The sequence below is a fragment of the Phocoena phocoena genome, chromosome 10 (assembly GCF_963924675.1).
Source record: "Phocoena phocoena chromosome 10, mPhoPho1.1, whole genome shotgun sequence".
In the NCBI taxonomy this organism is placed as follows: Eukaryota; Metazoa; Chordata; class Mammalia; order Artiodactyla; family Phocoenidae; genus Phocoena; species Phocoena phocoena.
Genome location: NC_089228.1, coordinates 21,080,224 through 21,093,526, shown reverse-complemented (window position 1 = coordinate 21,093,526; position 13,303 = coordinate 21,080,224). Strand labels below are relative to the sequence as shown.

At 39.5% G+C, this 13,303-nt stretch overlaps 1 protein-coding gene across 1 annotated transcript in view; it reads right to left on the bottom strand.

Moving 5' to 3' along the window:
* FRMD4B (FERM domain containing 4B) overlaps positions 1–13,303 on the bottom strand; it is a 189,134-nt gene that overhangs the window by 115,025 nt on the left and 60,806 nt on the right. The window contains exon 4 of the mRNA XM_065884864.1: positions 2,475–2,567. Coding sequence (XP_065740936.1) covers positions 2,475–2,567 — 93 coding nt within the window. The remainder of the gene's footprint in view (positions 1–2,474; positions 2,568–13,303) is intronic.

Here is a 13,303-nt window from a genome sequence, read left to right as displayed (position 1 = left end):
GAGACCCTCTGAGAGGCCACTGACGTCACTGCGGTGGCTACAGTCCCATTTGTGAGACCTCCAAAGAACTGCAATCCACTCGCTGACCTCTGTCAGTTCACTTAATTCCTTGGTGTGTGCTTTTGCTCTATCATTTCCTTAATTAAATTGGAGTAACAACAAGTCCTTAATTGGAATAATAACAAAGACTGTTAAGACCCCAGGGTACTGTTGGGAAGAAGAATTAAGTAAATAATTAAAAACTTGATAAGGGCTTTTAAACATGCAAGTAGTTCAGGGAAAGTTAAGCTAAGTGATTACGGGACACTCGTGAGATAAGTGCTGAAACTCACAAACAGGCAGCAGGCAACTCCGGAATCCCAGGAACTCGCTTTGGAATGACAGGGCCGCCTTATGAGTGACTGTACAGAAGGGAAGACACAGCTTTCTCCCCTGGCATTTTGAGACCAAAAATAGACCAGATAGTAGTGGTCAAAGAACTAGAACACAAACCTGGTGACTAAATAAATGGCACTGAGTAGTTAGGCTACAGAAGCACTACATATGTGCCCAAAGATGAAAGTGTAAGAATGTTAACTGCAAGCTACATCTTAATAAAGTCACTGGAAACAGCCTAAACGCTTAACAGCAGCCTGGATAGCTAAATTATGAAAGTGCAAAGAAATAAAGTGATTTTTATATACCCAAGGAAAGATCTCCAGGTTAAAAAAAAAAAAAGTAAGTCACCAAACAACTCATCAGCCTTATTTTTCTCTAAGAAGGGGAGTGAACTGGGGATACGGTGAGGAAGCAGCCTGATGGAGAGTAATTCTTCCTTTTCACTCTATACTTTCATAAAGTTTGAAATGTTTACAGCGATAATATAATTGTTTGTGAAAAAAGATTGATTTATGTTGAGCCATTTCCCCTACATAATACGAGATGAAAGCTTCTCTACTCTCTGACCCCTGCTTAATTACTAATATACATTTTTTGCTATTGCTGCTGGTCTGTGTTTGTCTTTTTCTCCATTTCCACGGACACAAGCACTCATATCACACTCTTTCCAGGAAACTCCTATGTTTTTCTGTAGGATTTCTGTGTACTTTTCCATACATGCTACGCTCCTGGACAAATCACCATTATGCTACCTCCTTCCTGGGTTTTAAAAATGTGACTTCTGGTGGTAAGAAAGAAATTCTAAACAAGATTTCAGAGCAAAAAGCAAAAAAACAAATTGGGGGCCGTCAGCACTTTATTTACTTCATAAGGAGCAGCCTCTATCCACGATGACCATCAATTCATGTTAAACAGAGACTTAAAAAGAAAAGGCCAATCAGGACATCTTATCACACTTTTGGATTTTAAGGAGCATAAAGAAGTAAAAAAAAAAAGAAACAAGGGTTTGTGGAAATTGACATGATATTGTCAGGTAAACATACTATAACCAAACCCCACCCCGCCCCAAAGAAAGACAAAAAGCCTCCACCCTCATGTCATAAAACAAAGCATAGTTCAACATCCAAAAAATAACATAAGCTCAGAATTTAGAGTCCATTCTTTAGGTTAATCCAGCTTTATGAAAACATATTTAGATTTATGGGAAATCTCCTACCTTAGCTTATTTTATCACATTTGGCTTCAGACCAGGAAGACAAGATTTATCATGAAAATATATCAAATTCAGGATAGTGGGGAGAGGGGCTACTACATAGGAAGGGGCTTTCAGCAAAACTGTTGACTTTTTATTTCTTAACCTAGGTAAGGAACATGGGCGTTACTCTTTATAACATTTTATTATCTTACAGTGTGAATAATTAATGTGAAAAAATATTTCCATCATCGGCTGGCTTTAAGAAATCACTGATTTAGTTGAATATATCCACTGCAGGAGGAAATAACTGAGGCCAATATGTATGGTTAAGTGACTTGCCCAAGCAGAGCTCAGAGAACAAATCAAGTATTCCTTCCCAGCAGTCTCTTCAGGAAAGCAGAATTCAGATTTCTGTACTGTTAATTCTTTCCATGAGCATTTGTTTGCATTTTATTGTCTATTCCAATTAAGGTGTGAAATTGTATAAAATTCAATTATTTCCATAGTCTCTAGAAAACATTCCTACATAAAATGTAAGAGTAAGTGTTTGCTATATTTCAAATTATAAAAATCTAGAAGCATGTTGAATCAGAAACAGGTTTATGTATTAAAATATATTACTTACGTTTTTCAGCTTTAAATGGATTCAAGGGGCTTTGAGAACTAAAGGAAGGTGATGCTATACTTCATCTTCAAAGGAAACAGTTCTACACAGTATCTATGTTAACTTGTTCCCCAGACTAAGACAGCAAAGAATCTCTTTCACGTAATAATTTTTTGATCTGTCCCTTCTTTTTTTAAAATTCTCTGACTCTGATCACCAGGAATTTTTTTTTCTAAAAAAAAAAAAAAAAAAAAAAAGAGGCAGGTGGTGATGGTAGATGTGTCTCTGGTTACATACCTCACAGAAAAGTACAAAACGGTTGGGCCTGGTTTCTTGGGCAAATCGTGGTCAAGAACTCGGTGGTCTAACTGTAGCCAGTTCTGCTGACCTCTGTAAGAGTAAAACAAAACAAGAAAGATTAAACAGAAACCCAGAGAAAGGTTTAATAAACACTGTGTTGGCAGAGCTGTGCGGTAACAGTTATTCTCACACATTAATGGTTGGAGTATAACCTGTTACAACCACTGATGAGGCCAATTTGGCAATTTCTATCAAAATTACAAAAGCACCTGCCTCTGAACCAGCATTGTCATTTCTGGGAGTTAATCAGGATAAACCTGCACATGTGGAAAATAGCCTATGTATAAAGCCACTCACTGTAGCATTGTTTGTAGCAGCAAAAAGGCTCACAACAACCTAAAAATCAAACAGGGTATTGTTTTAAAAAACGAATTTAAACAGCAATGAAATACTATGCAGCCATACCAAAGATCAAGGGTATCTTTACAAACTTATTGTGAAAAATTTTCAAAATATGGTGTTAAATGAAAAAGCAAGATGCATGACAGTGAGTATAATATATTGCCATTTTTTAAGTTAAAAAAAGAATAGCTAGACATATGTGCATTTATATGTATAAAAATATCTCAGAGAGGATACATCATGAAATGAACAAGAAACTGAAAACACTGGCTGCCTTTGGAGATAAAAAACTAGGTGATATTAAACATATTACTCCTTAAATCCTTATTAAATATAAAATCTGAAATATTTTAGATAGTCAAGAAGGGAAACTTTTTTTTTAATGAAAACAGACAGACACAGGTAACAATACTATAGCTTTTATAAAAATATGGGGTCGACACACTACTATGTATAGAACAGATAACTGATAAGAACCTACTGAATAGCACCGGGAACTCAATTCAATACTCTAATGACCCACATGGGAATAGAATCTAAAAAAGAGTGGATATATGTGTATGTATAACTGACTCACTTTGTTGTACAGCAGAAACTAAAACAACATTGTAAATCAACTAGACTCCAATAAAAAAATTAATTAAAAGATAAAAATAAAAATATGGGGTCAGGGCTTCCCTGGTGGCGCAGTGGTTGAGAGTCCGCCTGCCGATGCAGGGGATACGGGTTCATGCCCCGGTCCCGGGAGATCCCACATGCCGCGGAGGGGCTGGGCCCGTGAGCCACGGCCGCTGAGCCTGTGCGTCTGGAGTCTGTGCTCCGCAACGGGAGAGGCCACAACAGTGAGAGGCCCGCGTACCGCAAAAAAAAAAAAAAAAAAAAAATGGGGTCAAATACTTTCTGGGGGCTGTTTTTGGATATATATTATGGAATTCCTAACATTTAAGCACGTATTTGTTGATTCATTCAAGGGCTTCACTAAATTCATGGGTATAAACATTCTCCTGAAATTGTGACCTGGGGGATAGAAGAATTGAGACACTGTGGCTGGGGATTGTTTATGTGACTTTTCCAAGATCGTCCCACTAGTTGATCCATTTTAGATTGTAAATTCCCAGAAGGCAGAGACTACATTCGCTTGCTTACACAAAACTTAAGAACATGCTGATAGTGGTGGGATGTCAAATTATACCAAAACCTGTAATAGTTCAGAAGACATATTCCAACCTATTTTGGTCTTTGAGTACATAATTTTTTTAAAAATCAGAAAACTCTAAGCTGTATTTATTATAAGTAGATAGGAAACGTGAGTAATAATAATAGCAGTTAATCTTTATTGAGCAACTACTTAGTGCCAACCAAGTTGGTACTTTTTTAATATATTAATACTATATTTTACAGTAAGTCTGCAAAGAAAAGTGGCAGAGCTGGGATTTGAACCCAAGACTTGGGATACAGGAGAAAATGAGATTACAGGGTTGAATCAGCTTTTTTTTTTTGTTTTTTTTGTTTTATTGTAGTAAGAACTCTTACTACAGATTTACCCGCTTAATAATTTTTTTAACATCTTTATTGGAGTATAATTGCTTTACAATGGTGTGTTAGTTTCTGCTTTATAACAAAGAGAATCAGTTTCTGCTTTATAACAAAGTGAATCAGCTATACATATACATATATCCCCATATCTCTTCCCTCTCACCCTCCCTATCCCACCCATCTAGGTGGTCACAAAGCACTGAGCTGATCTCCCTGTGTATGCGGCTGCTTCCCACTAGCTATCTATTTTACATTTGGTAGTGTATATATGTCCATGCCACTCTCTCACTTTGTCCCAGCTTACCTCCCCCTCCCCATGTCCTCAAGTCCATTCTCTAGTAGGTCTCTGTCTTTATTCCTGTCCTGCCCCTAGGTTCTTCAGCCTTTTTCTTTTTTAGATTCCATATATATGTGTTAGCATACGGTATTTGTTTTTCTCTTTCTGACTTACTTCACTCTGTATAACAGACTCTAGGTCCATCCACCTCACTACAAATAACTCAATTTCGTTTCTTTTTACGGCTGAGTAATATTCCATTGTATATATGTGCCACATCTTCTTTATCCATTCATCTGTCCATGGACATTTAGGTTGCTTCCATGTCCTGGCTATTGTAAATAGAGCTGCAATGAACATTGTGGTACATGACTTTTTGAATTATGGTTTTCTCAGGGTATATGCCCAGTAGTGGGATTGCTGGGTCATATGGTAGTTCTATTTGTAGTTTTTTAAGGACCCTCCATACTGTTCTCCATAGTGGCTGTATCAATTTACATTCCCACCAACAGTGCCATAGGGTTCCCTTTTCTCCACACCCTCTCCAGCATTTATTGTTGATAGATTATTTGATGATGGCCATTCTGACTGGTGTGAGGTGATACCTCACTGTAGTTTTGATTTGCATTTCTCTAATAATTAGTGATGTTGAGCATCTTTTCATGTGTTTGTTGGCAATATGTATATCTTCTTTGGAGAAACGTCTGTTTAGGTCTTCTACCCATTTTTGGATTGGGTTGTTTGTGTTTTTGATATCGAGCTGCATGAGCTGCTTGTAAATTTTGGAGACTAATCCTCTGTCAGTTGCTTCATTTGCAAATATTTTCTCCCATTCTGAGGGTTGTCTTTTCATCTTGTTTATGGTTTCCTTTGCCGTGCAAAAGCCTTTGTTTCATTAGGTACCATGTATTTATTTGTTTTTATTTCCATTTCTCTAGGAGGTGGGTCAAAAAGGATCTTGCTGTGATTTATGTCTAAGAGTGTTCTGCCTACGTTTTCCTCTAAGAATTTGATAGTGTCTAGCCTTACATTTTATATATATATATATATATATATATATATATATATATATATATATATATATTTTTTTTTTTTCCGGTACGCAGGCCTCTCACTGTTGTGGCCTCTCTCATTGTGGAGCACAGGCTCTGGACGCACAGGCTCAGCAGTCATGGCTCACGAGCCTAGCCGCTCTGCAGCATGTGGGATCTTCCTGGACCGGGGCATGAACCCGTGTCCCCTGCATCGGCAGGCGGACCCTCAACCACTGTGCCGCCAGGGAAGCCCAAGACTTACATTTTAGTCTTAATCCATTTGAGTTTATTTTTGTGTATGGTCTTAGGCAGTGCTCTAATTTCATACTTTGACATGTACCTTTCCCAGCACCACTTAATGAAGAGGCTGTCTTTTCTCCATTGTATATTCTTGCCTCCTTTATCAAAAATAAGGCAACCATATGTGCGTGGGTTTATCTCTGGGCTTTCTATCCTGTTCCATTGATCTATATTTCTGTTTATGTGCCAGTACCATACTGCCTTGCTTACTGTAGCTTTGTAGTATAGTCTGAAGTCCGGCAGCCTGATTCCTCCAGCTCCATTTTTCTTTCTCAAGATTGCACTGGCTATTTGGGGTCTTTTGTGTTTCCATATAAATTGTGAAATTATTTGTTCTAGTTCTGTGAAAAATGCCATTGGTAGTTTGATAGGAATTGCACTGAATCTGTAGATTGCTTTGAGTAGTATAGTCATTTTCACAATGTTGATTCTTCCAATCCAAGAACATGGTATATCTCTCCATCTGTTTGTATCATCTTTAATTCTTTTCATCAGTGTCTTATAGTTTTCTGAACACAGGTCTTTTGTCTCCTTAGGTAGGTTCATTCCTAGGTGTTTTACTCTTTTTGTTGCAATGGTAAATAAGAGAGTTTCCTTGATTTTACTTTCAGATTTTTCATCATTAGTGTATAGGAATGCCAGAATTTCTGTGCATTACTTTTATATCCTGCTACTTTACCAGATTCACTGATTAGCTTTAGTACTTTTCTGGTAGCATCTTTAGGATTCTCTGTGTATAGCATCATGTCATCTGCAAACAGTGACAGCTTTACTTCTTCTTTTCCGATTTGGATTCCTTTTATTTCCCTTTCTTCTCTAATTGCTGTGACTAAAACTTCCAAAACAATGTTGAATAATAGTGGTGAGAGTGGGCAACCTTGTCTTGTTCCTGATCTTAGTGGAAATGGTTTCAGTTTTTCACCACTGAGGACAATGTTGGCTGTGGCTTTGTCATATATGGCCTTTATTATGTTGAGGTAAGTTCCCTCTACGCCTACTTTCTGGAGGGTTTTTATCATAAATGGGTGTTGAATATCGTCAAAAGCTTTTTCTGCATTTATTGAAATGATCATATGGTTTTTATTCTTCAATTTATTAATATGGTGTATCACATTGATTTGCGTATATTGAAGAATCCTTGCATTCCTGGGATAAACCCCACTTGACCATGGTATATGATCCTTTTAATGTGCTGTTGGATTGTGTTTGCTAGTAATTTGTTGAGGATTTTTGCATGTATGTCCATCAGTGATATTGGCCTGTAGTTTTCTTTCTTTGTGACATCTTTGTCCGGTTTTGGTATCAGGGTGATGGTGGCCTCGTAGAATGAGTTTGGGAGTGTTTCTCCCTCTGCTATATTTTGGAAGAGTTTGAGAAGGATAGCTGTTAGCTCTTCTCTAAATGTTTGATAGAATTCGCCTGTGAAGCCATCTGGTCCTGGGTGTTTTTTTGTTGGAAGATATTTAATCACAGTCTCAATTTCAGTGCTTGTGATTGGTCTGTTCATAGTTTCTTTTTCTTCCTGTTCAGTCTTGGAAGGTTGTGCTTTTCTAAGAATTTGTCCATTTCTTCAAGGTTGTCCATTTTATTGGCATAGAGTTGCTTGTAGTAATCTCTCATGATCCTTGTATTTCTGCAGTGTCAGTTGTTACTTCTCCTTTTTCATTTCTAATTCTATTGATTTGAGTCTTCTCCCTTTTTTTCTTGCTGGGTCTGGCTAATGGTTTATCAATTTTGTTTACCTTCTCAAAGAACCAGCTGTTAGTTTTATTGATATTTGCTATTGTTTCCTTCATCTCTTTTTCATTTATTTCTGATCTGATCTTTACGATTTCTTTCCTTCTGCTAACTTTGGGGTTTTTTCGTTCTTCGTTCTGTAATTGCTTTAGGTGTAAGGTTAGGTTGTTTATTTGAGATGTTCCTTGTTTCTTAAGGTAGGACTGTGTTGCTATAAACTTCCCTCGTAGAACTGCTTTCACTGCAGTGCATAGATTTTGGGTGATCGTGTTTTCATTGTCATTTGTTCCTAGGTATTTTTTGATTTCCTCTTTGATTTCTTCAGTGATCTCTTGGTTATTAAGTAGTGTATTGTTTAGCCTCCATGTGTTTGTATTTTTTACAGATTTTTTCCTGTGATTGATATCTAGTCTCATAGCGTTGTGGTCAGAAAAGGTACTTGATACCATTTCAATTTTCTTAAATTTACCAAGGCTTGATTTGTGACCCCAGATATGATCTATCCTGGAGAATGCTCCACAAGCACTTGAGAAGAAACTGTATTCTGTTGTTTTTGGATGGAATGTCCTATAAATATCAATTAAGTCCATCTTGTTTAATGTATCATTTAAAGCTTATGTTTCCTTATTTATTTTCATTTTGGATGATCTGTCCATTAGTGAAAGTGGGGTGTTAAAGTCCCCTACTATGATTGTGTTACTGTCGATTTCCCCTTTTATGGCTGTAAGCATTTGCCTTATGTATCGAGGTGCTCCTATGTTGGGTGCATAAATATTTACAATTGTTATATCTTCTTCTTGGATTGATCCCTTGATCATTATGCAGTGTCCTTCTTTGTCTCTTGTAATAGTCTTTGTTTTAAAGTCTATTTTGTCTGATATGAGAATTGCTACTCCAGCTTTCTTTTGATTTCCATCTGCATGGAATATCTTTTTCCATCCCGTCACCTTCCATCTGTATGTGTCCCTAGGTCTGAAGTGGGGTTCTTGCAGACAGCATATATAGCGGTCTTGTTTTTGTATCCATTCAGCCAGTCTATGTCTTTTGGTTGGAGCATTTAATCCATTTATATTTAAGGTAATTTTTGATATGTATATTCCTATTGCCATTTTCTTAATTGTTTTGGGTTTGTTATTGTAGGTCTTTTCCTTCTCTGTGTTTCCTGCCTAGAGGAGTTCCTTTAGCATTTGTTGTAAAGCTGGTTTGGTGGTGCTGAATTCTCTTAGCTTTTGCTTGTCTGTAAAGGTTTTAATTTCTCTGTCAAATCTGAATGAGATCCTTGCTGGGTGGAGTAATCTTGGTTGCAGGTTTTTCTCCTTCATCACTTTAAATATGTCCTGCTATTCCCTTCTGGCGTGCAAAGTTTCTGCTGAAAGATCAGGTATTAACCTTATGGGGATTCCCTTGTATGTTATTTTTCTCTTGCTGCTTTTAATATTTTTTCTGTGTATTTAATTTTTGATAGTTTGATTAATATGTGTCTTGGTGTGTTTCTCCTTGGATTTATCCTGTATGGGACTCTCTTCACTTCCTGGACTTGATTAACTATTTCCTTTCCCATATTAGGGAAGTTTTCAATGATAATCTCTTCAAATATTTTCTCAATCCCTTTCTTTTCCTATTCTTCTTCTGGGACCCCTGTAATTCGAATTTTGGTGCATTTAATGTTGTCCCAGAGGTCTCTGAGACTGTCCTCAATTCTTTTTTCTTTATTCTGCTCTGCAGTAGTTATTTCCACTATTTTATCTTCCAGGTCACTTATCCGTTCTTCTACCTCAGTTATTCTGCTATTCATTCCTTCTGCAAAATTTTAAATTTAATTTATTGTGTTGTTCATCATTGCTTGTTTGCTCTTTAGTTCTTCTAGGTCCTTGTTAAATGTTTCTTGTATTTTCTCCATTCTATTTCCAAGATTTTGTATCATCTTTACTATCATTATTCTGAATTCTTTTCCAGGTAGACTGCCTATTTCCTCTTCATTTGCTTGGTCTGGTGGGTTTTTACCTTGTTCCTTCATCTGCTGTGTGTTTCTCTGTCTTCTCATTTTACTTAAGTTGCTGTATTTGGGGTCTCCTTTTAGCAGGCTGCAGGTTCGTAGTTCCCGTTGTTTTTGGTGTCTGTCCCCAGTGGCTAAGGTTGGTTCAGTGGGCTGTGTCAGCTTCTTGGTGGAGGGGACTGGTACCTGTGTTCTGGTGGATGAGGCTGGATCTTGTCTTCCTGGTGGCCAGGTCCATGTCTGGCGGTGTGTTTTGGGGTGTCTGTGGCCTTATTATGATTTTAGGCAGCCTCTCTGCTAATGGATGGGGTTGTGTTTCTGTCTTGCTAGTTGTTTGGCATAGGGCGTCCAGCAGTGTAGCTTGCTGGTCATTGAGTGGAGCTGGGTCTTGGCATTGAGATGGAGATCTCTGGGAGATTTTTGCCATTTGATATTACGTGGAGCTGGGAGGTCTCTTGTGGACCAGTGTCCTGAACTTGGCTCTCCCACCTCAGTGGCACAGCCCTGACTCCTGGCTGGAGCACCAAGAGCCTTTCATCCACATGGCTCAGAATAAAAGGGAGAAAGAAAAGAAAAGAAAAGGGAAGGGAAGGGAAGGAAGGAGATAAAATAAAATAAAGTTATTAAAATAAATATTAAGAAAAAAATTTTTAAGTAATAAAATAAAGGACAGACAGAAGCCTAGGACAAATGGTAAAAGCAAAGCTATGCAGACAAAATCACGCACAGAAGCATACACATACACACAAAAAGAGAAAAAGGGAAAAAAATATATATATCGTTGCTCTCAAGTCCACCTCCTCAATTTGGGATGACTCGTTGTCTGTTCAGGTGTTCCACAGATGCAGGGTACATCAAGTTGATTGTGGAGATTTAATCTGCTGCTTCTGAGGCCGCTGGGAGAAATTTCCCTTTCTCTTCTTTGTTCGCACAGCTCCCGGGGTTCAGCTTTGGATTTGGCCCCGCCTCTGCGTGTAGGTCGCCTGAGGGCGTCTGTTCTTCACTCAGACAGGACGGAGTTAAAGGAGCAGCTGCTTCGGGGGCTCTGGCTCACTCAGGCCGCGGGGGAGCGAGGGCCGCGGATGCGGGGCGAGCCTGCGGCGGCAGAGGCCGGCGTGACATTGCACCAGCCTGAGGTGTGCCATGCGTTCTCCCAGGGAAGTTGTCCCTGGATCACAGGACCCTGGTGGTGGCGGGCTGCACAGGCTTCCCAGAAGCGGGGTATGGATAGTGAGCTGTGCTCGCACACAGGCTTCTTGGTGGCGGCAGCAGCAGCCTTAGCGTCTCATGCCTGTTTCTGGGGTCCGCGCTGATAGCCGCGGGTCGCGCCCGGCTCTGGAGCTCCTTTAAGCGGCGCTCTGAATCCCCTCTCCTCCCGCACCAGGAAACAAAGAGGCAAGAAAAAGTCTCTTGCCTCTTCGGCAGCTCCAGACCTTTTCCCGGACTCCCTCCCGGCTAGCCATGGTGCACTAGCTCCTTCAGGCTGTGTTCCGCAGCCAACCAACCCCAGTCCTCTCTCCCTGGGATCCGACCTCCGAAGCCCGAGCCTCAGCTCCCAGCCCCGCCCGCCCCGGCGGGTGAGCAGACGAGCCTCTCCGGCTGGTGAGTGGTGGCCGGCCCCAATCCGCTGTGCGGGAATCTCTCCGCTTTGCCCTCCGCACCCCTGTGGCTGCGCTCTCCTCCGCGGCTTCGAAGCTTACCCCCCTCTGCCACCCGCAGTCTCCGCCCGCGAAGGGGCTTCCTAGTGTGAGGAAACCCTTCCTCCTTCACAGCGCCCTCCCACTGGTGCGGGTCCCGTCCCTGTTCTTTCGTCTCTGCTTTTTCTTTTACCCTACCCAGGTACGTGGGAAGTTTCTTGCCTTTTGGGAGGTCTGAGGTCTTCTGCCAGCGTTCAGTAGGTGTTCCGTAGGAGGTGTTTCACATGTAGCTGTGAATTCAGATGTGTTTATGGGGAGGAAGGTGATCTCCGCGTGTTACTCTTCCGCCATCTTGAGGCTCCTCCCCTATTCCTGTTTTATTTTTTGTCACTTACTAGTTGTAACATAGGAAAAAAGTGTGTCTTTATTTCTGTAATTATTAGATGACAATTCCAATAACTGTCTCTAGCTTTCCTTGGAGGAATATTATGAAGATAAGTTGATATAAGTGACATAAGGAAAGGTTCATAGAATTACTGCTTTTGTGGGTAAAAAATATATAAGGATAGGGGACTGGAAGTTAAAAGATTCTTACACTGTATTTGATCAAGTTTAGCATGGCACTGATTTGAAGACACCCCAGTTTCAGAGATGCTCAAATGTATGTGTGAAATACATAAAGTATCGTATAGTATTCAAAAGTTTTCTTAGAGAAAATGAGACTAATTTTGAATTCTTTTTTGCTTTTACTTAGGAAGATGTGGCATCATTTAAGAAGCATAATGTGTATTTACATGAACTTGTGTGAAATGATGTCCAAGAATGCAGCAAGTTGTATAATAACATATAGAGCATAAGTCAATTATATTAACCACAGAAGACACTCAAATACTATTATATATTGACGAGAATTCTTAGAATTCTTAGATACACTTCTGGAGAGATAAGAGCAAATTGCTACAATCAAAAGACAGCAGCCTCAACTATGATATTAAGTGTTTTTATAAGAAGATATTCATGTAAAAGTAATACAAAAATAAGTTTTTAGAAAAGAAAAATTAGAAGTTAGATTTTAAAAAATCTACCCATAATTTCACCAACAGGATGAAGTTAGAAGAACAAAAAAGTGAAAATTACCCTTAACTCTATCATTGAGATACATTCCAGGTTAACATGCTGTTTTCTAGCCTTTGAGAGTAAAATGAGATCAAAAAGCACTTATTCCTTATAACCTACTTTTCTCAAGTTCTTCCATCAGCAAATGGGACAGATCTAATCAATACCTCAAAAAGACAGTTGAATTTACACGTTCACCTCTATCAGCTGTGTTAGCCCACTATGAAGCAAGCGTCCCTTTTGGCTAGAATTGTATCAGTCAAAGGTCGATCATTTCAGGCCCACCGGATGGAACGGTGATCAAAAATCCCAACTGTGTTGTGAAACCTATTTGTTATTTCTTAATAAACAAAGCTCATCCAGCAAATCCTTTCAAAACAAGGAAAGGAAAAAAATGTCAAGTGGGTTGAAGGGGGTGGGAACCATTATGGGGAACAGAGTGCTGCCTTAGGAGGGTCGTGACTGCCCTCTAGGGGTAAAGACTCGCCCTGCACACAGAACACCAGAAGGCACTAACCCGCGTGAGCTTAGGAATTCTATCCCCTCCCTCCAATAGGACCATGAATTTGTTTTTGTTCGTCACCATCACTACTTTTATCATGTAACCGCGTGATTCCATTTTTCCATTTCTCTTCTTGGCCCGTGGAGTAGGATACAGACAGTGGCTAGTTTCATTGACAAAATGTCCCCTCCGCTTTGCCTTACTCTATTTGAAGTTCACCAAAGGCAAAGAACTGATGTGGCATCTAGGCTGGAAAATGCAATTCAGACAGCATCCTGGGAGGGATCCC